At 30.6% G+C, this 13,453-nt stretch overlaps 1 protein-coding gene across 1 annotated transcript in view; it reads left to right on the forward strand.

Moving 5' to 3' along the window:
• Lrp1b (LDL receptor related protein 1B) overlaps positions 1–13,453 on the forward strand; it is a 1,514,976-nt gene that overhangs the window by 844,816 nt on the left and 656,707 nt on the right. The window contains exons 22-23 of the mRNA XM_071619306.1: positions 3,761–3,961; positions 9,606–9,851. Of these exons, the coding sequence (XP_071475407.1) occupies positions 3,761–3,961; positions 9,606–9,851 (447 nt within the window). The remainder of the gene's footprint in view (positions 1–3,760; positions 3,962–9,605; positions 9,852–13,453) is intronic.

Below are 13,453 nucleotides of genomic sequence, written 5' to 3' on the forward strand. Positions count from 1 at the left end.
TGCCTACAGTTACCACCCAGTTAATCCCCATCTTGGGATCAATGCAGTTTGGGAGTTAAGTCTCTCCTATCTCAGTCCTTTGACCTCTAAATGTTTTTGCATTGTCTCAAACCTGGTCTTTTGGGAAACACCTAATCTAAACATTAACTATTCTTTTTTGTTACTATGGCTCTGTAGTGTGTCTTGAAATCAGGTGTTCTGATGCCTACAGCTTTTTTCTTTTTTTGTCTGATTGTTTTGTTTATTTGGGATCTTTAGTGCTTCCATATAAAATTTAGAATTTTTTTCTTAGAAATAATTTACTTTTAAAAAGTGCAGTGATTTTTTTCTGACTTATTCATTGCTTACTGTCTTTGCATGTAGATTTTGTTGTTGTAATGTAGAATGAAAATATATGAATTTAAGTTTACCAATCAATGTCTTTCACAGTTTCTAGGTTTCCATAATGACCATTTCAAGCTTTTTAAATATCCTTTTTTTTCCTAGAAAGTTTGTAGTTTTATTATAATTATTTTTAAATGTTTACCTTTTGATCCATCTAGAATTTATTATAGAATAAGGAGTCAAATAGAGATTCAGTTTTAGTTTTTTGTTTTTTTTCTGTTGTTGTTTTATTTGTTTTTATTTATACAGGGGATTGGACCCAGGACCACTTACCCACTGAGCAACATCTCCAATCCTGTTTATATTTTATTTTTGAGAAAAGGTCTCTCTAAGTTTCTTAGGGCCTCACTAAGTTGCTGAGGCTGGCTTGGAACTTGTGACTCAGCCTTCTGTGTCACAGAAATCCTTCTGGAATTACAGGTGTGTGCCACCAGGCCCAGCTGTTTTTTTTATTTTTTTTTATCCTCTAAATAGTGATCATAGATAATTAACCATTAATTTTGCAATTAAGTTTTTTCAACTATTTGAGTAATCTTTCTGTATTAAAATGTATATAGATAAATGTGTCTTTTTCTGATTTCTCTGTTATTTGATTCTTTATCTGTTTATTGGTATTTTTTGTAAAAATATTTTAATTTCTATGACTTTAAACTGCTTCTAAATATTTGGTGTATATATATATATATATATATATATATATATATATATATATATAGTTCCTTCTCATCAATATTCCTCTTTCATTTTATTTTTTGAAATGTCCTAATAAATTTTGCAGTAATATTTTCTTAAACTTAGTATAACCTAATAAACTTGATGGCAAGCATATTTTTGCTCTTTTAGAAGAATTGTATTTTTGTAGAAAGATGAATGCCTTTACCTTAATAAATCTCCCTCTCGAAGACCAAACATGAATTTTATTAAATTTTTTGAGTGTCATTTAGAATTTTTGTATTTTTTCATATAAGTGTAACAGATATATGCAGTCTAATCCCAAGTACTTTATTTCATGGTACAATTTTAATTGGTATTTGTTCTATTATGTACACTTGTTGATATGTGATCTATTAATTTTTATATAATGTTTGAAATTAGCAATTTTTTGAATTTTTAGTTTCTTATAGGTTTTATTTCATTTTAATAGATTTTATGATTATAATATCACATTTATTGATATTTTTTCTAATATTTTACCTCATTCTTACTATTATAAAATTACCTGAATTAGTATTTCCTTAACAAAATAATATTACATTATTTGTTTTATTAATGATGTTAAGGTAAAAGTATATGTTTCTCCATTTATCTCAAATCTATTAGTGAAGTATCTGTCACTCTTATTTTAACAGTATTTTACCTATAATTAATGTTGAATATCATCAAATATATTTTTATCAACTATGAAACTGACCATGTGTTTTATATTTGACTTATAATAGTATAGGAATTAGTAATAAATTTTTATAAATAAAATACTTTTGCACCAATGTGTTAATTATGTCAAAATTTAGTAATTCTTAAAGTTTAAGAAGTCATATAACTACATACTGACTTTTGGAAATTATAATACTTTCCATTTTTCTTTCATTTATACTCCTTATTTTATGACGTTTGTATATGGTGAGAAAATAACTAGTATTTATCTTTAGGTACTTTTTAAAATACCTTAATAATGTATAATCCAGAAAATATAATTAGGAGTAAAATAAAACAATGTGGAAAGGAAGAATAACTTGCAGTGTAAAAAATATTTACTTAGACAACAAGTATTGTTTTTTGTGTTCACACAGGTATTTTTGAAATATGCTAGAAAACAATGACCATTTTATTTTTTTAAATCAGTAAAGAAAAATACATTTAGACAAGTTTAGATATTACACATTAGATACTAAATTGTTTAATAATATATGATACTATATTTCTGAAAGCATATGCATATATGTCTAGTGTAAGGAGTTCAGGTATTGAGGTTATGAATGTAATTACAGTAAATTCTGCTAAAATATTTACCTACACTAGGCTTCTGATAGGCACCTATAATATGTACCTGAATTTGGGGTTATGAAATGCACTAATGGCTGGACGCATACCTATAATACCACCAGTTAGGGAGGCTGAGGCAGAAGGAACATAAGTTCAAAGCCAGCCTCAACAACTTAGCGAGGCCCTCAGTACCTTAGAAAGATCCTGTCTCAAAATAAAAGTAAAAAAGGAGCTGAAGATGTGGTTCCCTGGTTAAGTGGCCCTGCGTTCAATCCCCAGTACCCGCCCCCCAAAAAAGAAAGAAAGTCACTAATATACAAATATATCATTATGTATCTTTACATTTTACCTCTGAAAGTATTGTAATGAATTTTAATTAGCCACAGAAATTTTATTTAGTATCACATGAAAATAACTTTAAACTAAAGAAAATATCACATCTTTTTTTTTATTTATATATGATAGCAGAATGCATTACAAGTCTCATTACATATATAAAGCACAATTTTTCATATCTCTGGTTGTATATATAGTTAGTCACACCAATTCGTGTCTTCATACCTGTACTTTGGATAATAATGATCATCACATTCTGCCATCATTAATTACTCCATGCCCCCTCCCATCCCCTTCCACCCCTCTGCCCTATCTAGAGTTCATCTATTCCTCCCATGCTTCCTCTCCTTATCTCAATATGAATCAGCCTCCTTATATCAAAGAAAACATTTGACATTTGTTTTTTTCCAAGAAATCGCCATACTGCTTTCCATATTGGCTGCACCAATTTGCATGCTCACCAGCAGTATATGAGTGTACTTTTTTCCCCACATCCTCGCTAACACTTATTGTTGTTTGTATACATAATAGCTGCCATTCTGACTGAAATGAGGTGAAATCTTAAGAGTAGTTTTGATTTGCATTTCTCTAATTGCTAGTGTTGATGAACATTTTTTCACGTATTTGTTGACTGATTGTATAACATCATCTGAGAAGTGTCTCTTCAGGTCCTTGGCCCATTTATTGATTGGGTTATTTGTATTTTGCTGTTTAGCTTTTTGAGTTCTTTATATACCCTAGTGATTACTGTTCTATCTGATGTGTGAGGGGTAAAGGTGTGCTCCCAAGATGTAGACTCTCTATTCACCTCACAGAATGTTTCTTTTGCTGAGAAGGAACTGCAAGAAAATATCACATCTTAAACTTTAAGAGCATTTTATCAATCAGGGCTAGAAGTATTCAAATTCTATCATGAAAACAAATTATTAGACTTTTGACAAAAGATTTCCTGCTAATGGTAAGTCATTCTGCCTTTGACTAAAAACAATAATGGCCACTCATTATTACAGTGACCTAATTACAAAAATTAAATGCATGTTGTGTCTGTTCTCTTAAGGGAGATGCATTAACAAAGCATGGGTATGTGATGGAGATATTGATTGTGAAGATCAATCAGATGAAGAAGACTGTGACAGTTTTATGTGCGGACCGCCCAAGTACCCTTGTGCTAATGATACTTCAGTGTGCCTGCAGCCAGAAAAACTCTGCAATGGGAAAAAAGACTGTCCTGATGGTTCTGATGAAGGCGATCTGTGCGGTATTGCATATTTAATTGCATTTGCTTAACTCTGGAATTAGAACCAGTTAGTCCATTTGCTGTTACTTATTAGAGTATCATTCATTCCTTAACATTCATTCCCTTCAAATGTGACTTTTAGCATTGAACTTTACTTCATTTTTAGGCACTATAAAACATAGCACATCAGAAACTTAAATCATTTTAAATTGAAATATTTATAATCAGAAACTTCTTGAAACAGAAATAAAAACTAGATTGTATCTGGTTCCTTCAACAGTTATAGCATTGTACATATCATTTATATCTCCAAATGCCCCATGCTTTACCTGCAACTGAATTGATTATTATTGTCAGTAAGATGCTCAGAACAGGGGAACCTTTTTATTATTGATCTATGGGGTATTGATTACTACCAGTCTATGGATTTTGATATGCCTTCTCATCATTATGATAGAAGTAATTTTTTAGGAAAAGAAAGAGACTGGCTAAAGAAACATGTAAATCTTCTCCAATACACTATAATTTTCTCTCAAGTTTTTAGTTCTCTTACAATAGCTTTCTTTAGTATGCTTATCTAGTTAAAGAATGTTTTCAATGAGTTTTGAAGTCACTTTGCCTAGCCATCTACCTTATGCCAAGCAGTGCACATAAAGGAAAATCACGTTTTCTCTTCTGTGGAGAGATCAGAGATTTATCAAGGAGATTTTTTTAAGCATGTTTTGTAGATAATAGTGAATTTTCCATCAACAGAAGAACAAAGATGAGTTTACAGTATGATAAAAACAATAATGAGATGACTGGAGGTTTTGAGAAAATAGCTTTAGAAATAATGAGGCTGACTGAGTAAAATTAGGAAAGACAGCTGCTTTTAAACCTTAAGTTATCATATTTTAGTCTTAATTGAGTATTAAAACATATGAGTGAGAGGAGAGGACTGTTACTATCTTCTAAATGTATGCAGTAAAACATCCTTTTCTTCAAAAGACTTGTAATTCTATAAACTGATCTTGAAACAATAAATGAAATCATCTGCTTTCAGTGAGGCTAAAATGTAAAAAACAAAGATTCAGACAAAAAAATCAAAACAAAAAAAAGGAAAAGAAAAGACCTTACAACTAAAATTAATTAAACAATAAAATATTTACAAATAAAAGATGGCAGGATTTATTTGTCTCTTTTCACTTCCTTCCCTTCACACCTTTTCTCTTAACTGATCAAGTTGATGAAAGGCCTGCAGGAAGTAAGTACAATTCTGTCAGAAGGAAACTATCAATACTCGTAAAAGCAAAAGTTTGTAGTTATGGAAAGAGTCTAGACTTTGCCAGGCTAAAATTCTATTCTTCAGTTATTTTAATTAATTTCCTAATAATTACAATATAGGCAATAATACCTATTAGGTAACCATGGTAATGATGTCTGAAGCACTATAGATATTGAAGAATATTAGTGCTTTTCCACCTTTTCTTCATCCCTCAAGTTAAATGGACTAAGTAAAAGAGAGAAAATACAGATTATCAAAAATAAAGAGAGTGATAAGAGAACACATTCTGGTTTTCCTATCCTCCACTTTCTGAATTGTAAAAGAGAAAGGAAGTTCCTTCTGAATTCATTTGTCTACTTCAGAATTGAAAATCATTGCTTGCTTTTCTAGTCACTCAATTATTTGGCTAATGAACTTTGCTCAAATATTTCAAAGGATTACATAGAGTGGAAGGTAGAAGGAAGTTGGTTATGGAAATACCAGAGAGGATAAAAAGACAGTTTTGTCCTGATTGCAGAATAAAAGCATACTGAACTACACAGGTCACTTTTCTTGCCCCATTAAGGTGGTGAACACACTAGAGAACTAGAGCAGTGGAACTAAAAGCAAACACTAATGGAACCATTGAATTGCCTTCTCTGTTTGTAATTAGTATATGTGTGTGTGTGTGTGTGTATATATATATATATATATATATATATATATATATATATATATATATATATATATATATATATTAAGAGTATAAATGTCTTAATCCTAGTGGACAATTGTATTTTGTTAGGGGAATTTTAAATGAATTTAATATAGATATGCACATACAATATAAATGAGAAGAGAGTAGAATCATTAAAAAATGGAGCTATTTATGCTTATTATAAGGATATGTCAAATATGAACAAAGTTGGACATAGTAAAGTAGTAAAAATAGATTGTATTCATTAATAATAACTATGGCAATAGGAAAAAGAGTTTCCTGTGAATAAAACTCAACTTCATTGAAACCAAAACCAAAAAAACTTGAAACTTCAAAATGCTGGAGTATATAAAGTAAAAAAACTAAGTGATATTAACATTTCACTTGTCTGAGGTTGTTAACTACTGCTTATCTGGAGGCAAACAAACTCCTTACATTGTTTCATATACTACCTTTATGACAGGCAGCAGTGGCAGCAACTCAAAGTATCCACAGAGCAAAGAGAGTAACTTATCACCTTGAATGTTTGCATTTCAAAAAGAATACTCTTCTCCTTAAGAAGAAAGTTCTGGGTGGTAAAAGAGTCATGTCTCAAGGAGGTGGAGAATGGATTGATTGATTGATTGGTTGATTTAATTTGGTCTTCTCTGACCCACGAAAAAAGTAGAACATATCTTGGCTTACTTCACATATATGGAGTGTAACTTATTCTAATTAGGAGCTCATTTTTGTTGTTGTACATGATATGGAGTTTCACTGGTTGCGTATTCATATATGAACCTAGGAAAGTTAAGTCCAATTCATTCTATTGCGTTCCTATTCCCTCCCTTCCTTCCTTCCTTCCTTCCTTCCTTCCTTCCTTCCTTCCTTCCTTCCTTCCTTAATTTCTCTCTTTCTAATCCAATAAACTTTGATTCTTCCATCCCTACTTTATTGTGTATCAGCATCCTCATATCAGAGAGAACATACAGCCTTTGGTTTCTTGGGATTGGCTTATTACACTTAGCATGATAATCTCCAGCTCTATCCCTTTACTGGAAAATTTAGAAAGTTATTCTTTCTTGTAGCTGAGTAATATTCCATTGTGTATATGTATCACATTTTCTTTATCTATCTATCTGTTAAAGGGCACCTAGGTTGGTTCCATAGCTTAGCTACTGTTATTGAGCTGTTATAAATATTGATGTGGCTGCATCACTATTGTATGCTAATTTTAAGTCCTTTGGGTATATATGGAGGAGTGGAATAACTGAGTCAAGTGGTGGTTCCATTCTAAGTTTTCTGAGGAATCTCCATACCACTTTCCATAATGGTTGAGCCAATTTGCAGTTCCACCAGCAATGTATGAGTGTTCCTTTTTCCTCACATCCTCAGCAACATTTATTGTTAATTGTAGAGAATGTATTTATAATTGCAAGTTTTTCAACATAATTAAGAGAAAGGTCAGGAACTTATCTGTCACCAGATTTTGGCCAGAAGAAATAGGGAATTCTCATTCTATCAATGAGCTTTTTCTTATAGACACTGCAAGGTATTGGTGTTCGTTTTAGGGAACTGTGAGACAATATTCTGATGTTTAAATCTCTTTGTATGTTATGTGTGGGTGGATACAAATCATTTGTACCATAGGGCCTCTAGTTTTTATAAACCAATATTGAAACTATTGGAGAGGAGATGAAACTGACCAGAGTACCATCAAGGACAGAGTCTTGTCAGATAATAAAAGTTTTGTAAAGAAATTGTAGGGTTAATGACATGTTTTGATTTAAAGAAGAACTGACAAGGGATTTGCTGTTCATGTATTGATCTTAACTTATATATTCAGGTTTCTTTTGATATGAATTTTTTTATCCTAAAATCCATCACTTAATTACACAGATAACATCAGAAAGAAGACATTTCAGTACTAAGAAAACCGTGATAGTTGAAATAAGCTAAAAACATTGTAACAATCTTATTTCCTGCTGGGCACAATGGCATTTCTTTACAGTCATTCTCTTGAAAAGAGAATGTCAATTGAAATAAAATGGGGGAAATACTTTGAAATGACTGCTGTTTTGAAATGATTGTGATTACTGGTGAGGAAACATATTTTAAGGAACCATGAATGAATCTACTTTTTCCTCCTAAAATAATGCAGAACTTGAATTGAATTCTTAAAGAAAACAGTTAATACAATCATTTTCTTTTCTTATTACTGTAACATTTTTGATAATGACAAATAATAATAAGTGTTGACCCATATACAAACATTAAAGATGTAAAAATGTTTATGAAAGCCTTACATTTCTGCTCACTTTTTATAGTGCATACATTTCTACAGGAATCAGAAAATATTCCACACATACAAATAAATATCACCACAATTTACAAATTATTAGAAAACAGTATTTTTAGCACATTTCAAAATACACAAAATGAAACTGGCTTTTAAAACCACTCGGAAACATTTTAAAAACAAAGACTAAGCTTCCTTTGACCTCATTACTCTGTATCTAACTGTATCCTCTCTGGTAGGTAGTAGTGTGGTTACAAAAACAGTAATCTGCTATTTTATGCAAAGGTGTAAGCATGTCATTTTTAAATTCTCCAAGTAGACAATGCTGGTTCAATTTGCGAACAATTGTATACTTTTAGACAATATTTTTATATCCATCAAATATTTTTCTTTGTTTACTCAATGTTAGATATTTTTAGCTGCTAAGAATACATTGATGAAAAGAACACATATTTTGTGGGCCCTCATGGATCCTAAAATTTGGTGAAGAAATAGAATGGTAAATAAATATGTCTAAAATATTAAAAAAAAATATATATATATATACACACACACACACATATATATTATGCAAGCAAATGTCTCTTTAAATGAATGATATTAATAATGCAGAGAGTACTTTTTTTCTATTATGTTAGCCAAAATACCAGGGAGAACCTTTTCTTTAATGTATTAATATTAAATTTTCATGGACTGATTGAATTCATTATAATAACCAATTGTAAGACATGATATATTAACTATCTAACTTAAAAATAAATACCTGCAGGGCTGGGGCTGTAGCTCAATGGTAGAGCACCTGTCTTACACATATGAGGTACTGGGTTCTATCCTCAGCACCACATAAAAAAATAAAAATATTGTGTCTATCTACAACTTTAAAAAATGAAAAAAATAAATAAATATCTGCAGACAGCAAAGGATACAGAAATCCATTCTGCATTATCACTATAAATCAGATGATACATGTAGAAAAATGTATAAATATTTGCATGTTTGCATATATGTGCATGTCCTTGTTTATTTAAAGCTTGGAGATAATTCAAGTATTTGTATCATGAGTGTTTTTGCATATCTTTTGGAAAACATCTACAATTGAATTTTTCAGCTGTTAAATAGCTAAGTACAATCCTTCCAGTTATAACAGAAATATCAAACATATTTTATGTCTACGGGTTAAAGCAAACTATACTCGAAAGTTTTCAAGAAATAAAATCTCCCATTCCCAATCATATCACATAGAATGAAATTTTGTCATTGTTTATGTTCTATCATTATTCTTATTGTAACCTTCAAGAGGTTTCTCATACTGTCATTTACTGTATATTGACTTTAATTCCAGGCTTTCCGCATTGAGTTCAAGGATCAGTATTTAACTGAGGAAAACAATTGATATGACCTATAATCTGTTCCCCTCCTTTTATAGATGAATGTTCATTGAACAATGGAGGCTGTAGCAACCACTGTTCTGTTGTTCCCGGAAGAGGAATTGTCTGTTCTTGTCCTGAAGGACTTCAACTCAACAAAGACAATAAAACATGTGAAATTGTGGATTATTGTAGCAATCATCTGAAGTGCAGCCAAGTGTGCGAGCAGCACAAACACACAGTCAAGTGTTCATGTTATGAAGGGTGGAAGCTGGATGTGGATGGAGAAAGTTGTGCAAGTGTTGGTAAGTGGGTGTTTTCTGTGTCTGCATGTATTTTTTTTTTTTTAGAGAGAGAGAGAGAGAGAATTTTTTTAATATTCATTTTAGCTTTCAGCGGACACATCTTTGTTGGTATGTGGTGCTGAGGATCGAACCCGGGCCGCACGCATGCCAGGCGAGCGCGCTACAGCTTGAGCCACATCCCCAGCCCTGTCTGCATGTATTTTAAAATAGATTTTGGGAAAAAAAAAAACACCTTTGGAGAATTAATAAAAAGGATTCACTTCATTTTAGGTGATGATTAAGTATAAGGGGTCATTTTAGGTCTACTACAAAATCTCTGGAGAGAAAATATTACAATAATCCTTACTGTTGTAGCCCATGGAATTGTTACCATCAGATCATTTTGTTTTTAATGATTACTTTCTTGACCATAGCTCCTTCATGTGTATTTTTGGGTGCTCCAAAATATTTACTTTATTTCTGAGGGGGTAAAGCAAATAAAGACTTTAGAACCCTGATATTTGAGTTCTAATCCTGGGATTGGCAATTGTTATGTATGTAACACTAGGCAGGGTGCATGAAACTTCTTTAACCTCAGTTTTCTCATTTTTCAAGAAACAATGTCCATTATAACATTTTCTTCCTTATATTCTATTACAAGAATAACATAAAACACTTGTACTTGTGAGGGTCTCACACTCATCAGATTCCTAGATCCTTAGGGAATGATGGCCTGTCATTGTCTTCTCCAAATTATCAGACAGAATCTATGAATACTTATAAGTCCATGAATAAAACTGAAGGGGCTCTTGAATTTATTGGGTAAAATATTATATTTTCATTTTATTTAATTTCTAGATGACAATTAGTATTTCTTCCAATTGTGAATGTACAAAAAAGACCACAGAAGTTATTACCAGCAGCAATGAAGTTCTAATAGAAATAACATTTTAAAATATTACTTATGTTCATTCAGCCTTTGAAAATCTTTACTGATTCAATAATGGGTTTACTTAAACCCATTGTTCAATCTCATTATCAAATGCATTAATAAAATTCTGTCTCTGGAACTATTTTCTCAGCTTTTTCCAAGAAGAGAATGACAATAGGGACCAAAGTATGTTAGCAAGGAAAGTTTAAATTTTATATCATCAAAATAAATAAATAATAAGGACCTTTTAACTACATAAAAAGTATTTAGTTTAATTTTGATAACTAAATTTCAATATATTTATTTTCTTGTCTATTTATATTTAATTTTTTCTCACCTCTTTTTTTAACTTTTTAAAACTGTTCTTTTCTTTATTCCTTCCTTCCTTCCTTCCTTTTTTTTTTTTTTGTACCAGGGCTTGGACACAAAGACTATCAACCACTGTGTTACATCCACAGCTCTTTTTTCTTTCTTTCTTTTTCTTTTTCTTTTTTTTTTTTTGTTTGTTTTGTTTTGAAAAAGGGTCTCACTAGGTAGCTTACAGCCTTGCTAAATTGCTGAGGTTAGCTTGGAACTGCAGTTTTCTTGCCTCAGCTTCCAGACCTGCTGGGATTATAGGCATGAGCCACTATACCCAGCACTTTTTAAAACTTTCTGAGGAGGTCCAAGGGCTTCATTAGACTGCTAAGAACCCATTCATCATAAATTATTATTCATTTTGTTTCCTCTACTTATATTTTTCTCTCTCCTCTTCTCTAGAAATCCTAGATATTATTTTCACTCTAGTAGCTCAAATTTTTCTTTGTTAATTAAGGCTTTTCCCAAATATTCTTTTTCTCCATTTATTTCTCCTGTCAAAATCTAGAATATATTGTTTATAAAAATGTGGTCACATACGTAGATGTCTGTTATATATTCCTATCTATCTTCCTTTCTAATTCTTCACCCCTCCAATGAAATAATAAGAATCATGAAGTCAGAAATCAAGTTATAAATTTTTTATTGTGTTTCATATAATGTTCAGATCAGTTTTGGGAAAAATATTCAGTTGGAGAATATTATATTTTTTAGAGGATATGAAGTTATTTTAATCCTTTATTTTAAATTTTATTTGTTTTGCTGTTATTTTTATGGTTGCTTTCTCCTATTAATTTTTAAGTCCTAGAGCATATGCTTAGCAGACATTTATTTTACTCTTTTTCTCTAAGATTCTTACAGACAGTAATTAGCATAAGAAGCTGAAAAAAATAGCAAAGTGTTGTGATGATAATAGTCATTTAATTCATTTCTGTTCAGAATGGGGAAATGATAGATCAAACATTGACCTAGAAATAATTATAATCATATTTCACATGAAAATTATCTCCATAACTGGTTTTTGGATATAGATAATAAAATTATTAGCATATTTGGAGTTGTTTTGTATCATATTAAATGAATAACAAACTTAATACTAGAATAATTCAACATTCAAATATAAGTGAGCAGGTGCAAAGATAACTGCCCTAATGGAATTGACCTCTTCTATTTCAGGTCAGAATGAAATTCTAAACATACTATGTCATTACTCATTGCCATATTTCACACCTGGCTTTGCCAATAATTTAGGAGAAAAACAAACATTTATTTTATCTTTTGAATTTAAATGAAACTTTTCTTATATGACTAGTTTCAAATGTTGATAATCAATCTGTTCCTAAAAGAAAATGCACCAAATACCTAAAATATTTACATGATTTACAGAGTGTGGGTATTTTTAATACCTGTTTCTAGGTAGTAAAAATTATTTTTTATTTGAACCAATTTTGTGTGTATAAAAATCTCTTTATTTTGTATTTCATTTGTATCATCCCTTTTTGAAAAACAGAAAATTCATAGTTCAATATAAATGAATGACTATGAAATCCTGGGCTATAAAAACAAAATTTCTTAATTCTTGTTCCTCTTTCTTTTCTTCTACCATTCTTCACTTGATTCCCTCTTTTGCTAATTTATTTTTTTTCTGTTGAATTCAATCCCTATTCTTACTCATCTTGGTATTTAAAAAAATTAATAAAAATACTGTAGGCTTTATGATGCACATTATTTACACCCATGACCCCCCCCCCCATTGTTTTTCCCCTTGAATTTTCATATACTCTTTTTTCTTTCCACTATTTATTAAACTCTTTATTATCTGGGTTTTTATGCATTGCTGAACTGAGTTTATTTTCATTAAGTTCATACCTAACATTTTGCCAATTAAATATAACGATCTTCCATAAATATTACATTTATGACCTTTATTTTTTAATTTCTTACATATCTCACCTTTTTTGGATATCTCATTAGCATATTTTATCAGTTCCTTATACATTCTCTCTTTAATTTATAACTATTGATTACCTTTCTCCTGAAATATTTTTTTTTAACTTGTGAACATCCAAAGTATTAATGCTTATTCCATTTTTTCTCTCTCTCTCTGCTGGTTGTAAGGTGTCTTACTGGCCAGTTTGCAACATAGTTAAAGAATATGTTAAAATATTATTATTGCATTCCTTTTTTATTTTCTCTTGACCTGAATTAATTTAGAGTTTTATTATATTTCTTTTTTAATTTTCTTATTTTTTCTTTAGATTTTAATTACATGTGTATCCCAGTTTACTTTAGTTTTTTAGCAAAGAGATATGGATACATGCACAAAAATTTATAA

The sequence above is a fragment of the Marmota flaviventris genome, chromosome 11, assembly GCF_047511675.1.
Source record: "Marmota flaviventris isolate mMarFla1 chromosome 11, mMarFla1.hap1, whole genome shotgun sequence".
NCBI lineage: Eukaryota > Metazoa > Chordata > Mammalia > Rodentia > Sciuridae > Marmota > Marmota flaviventris.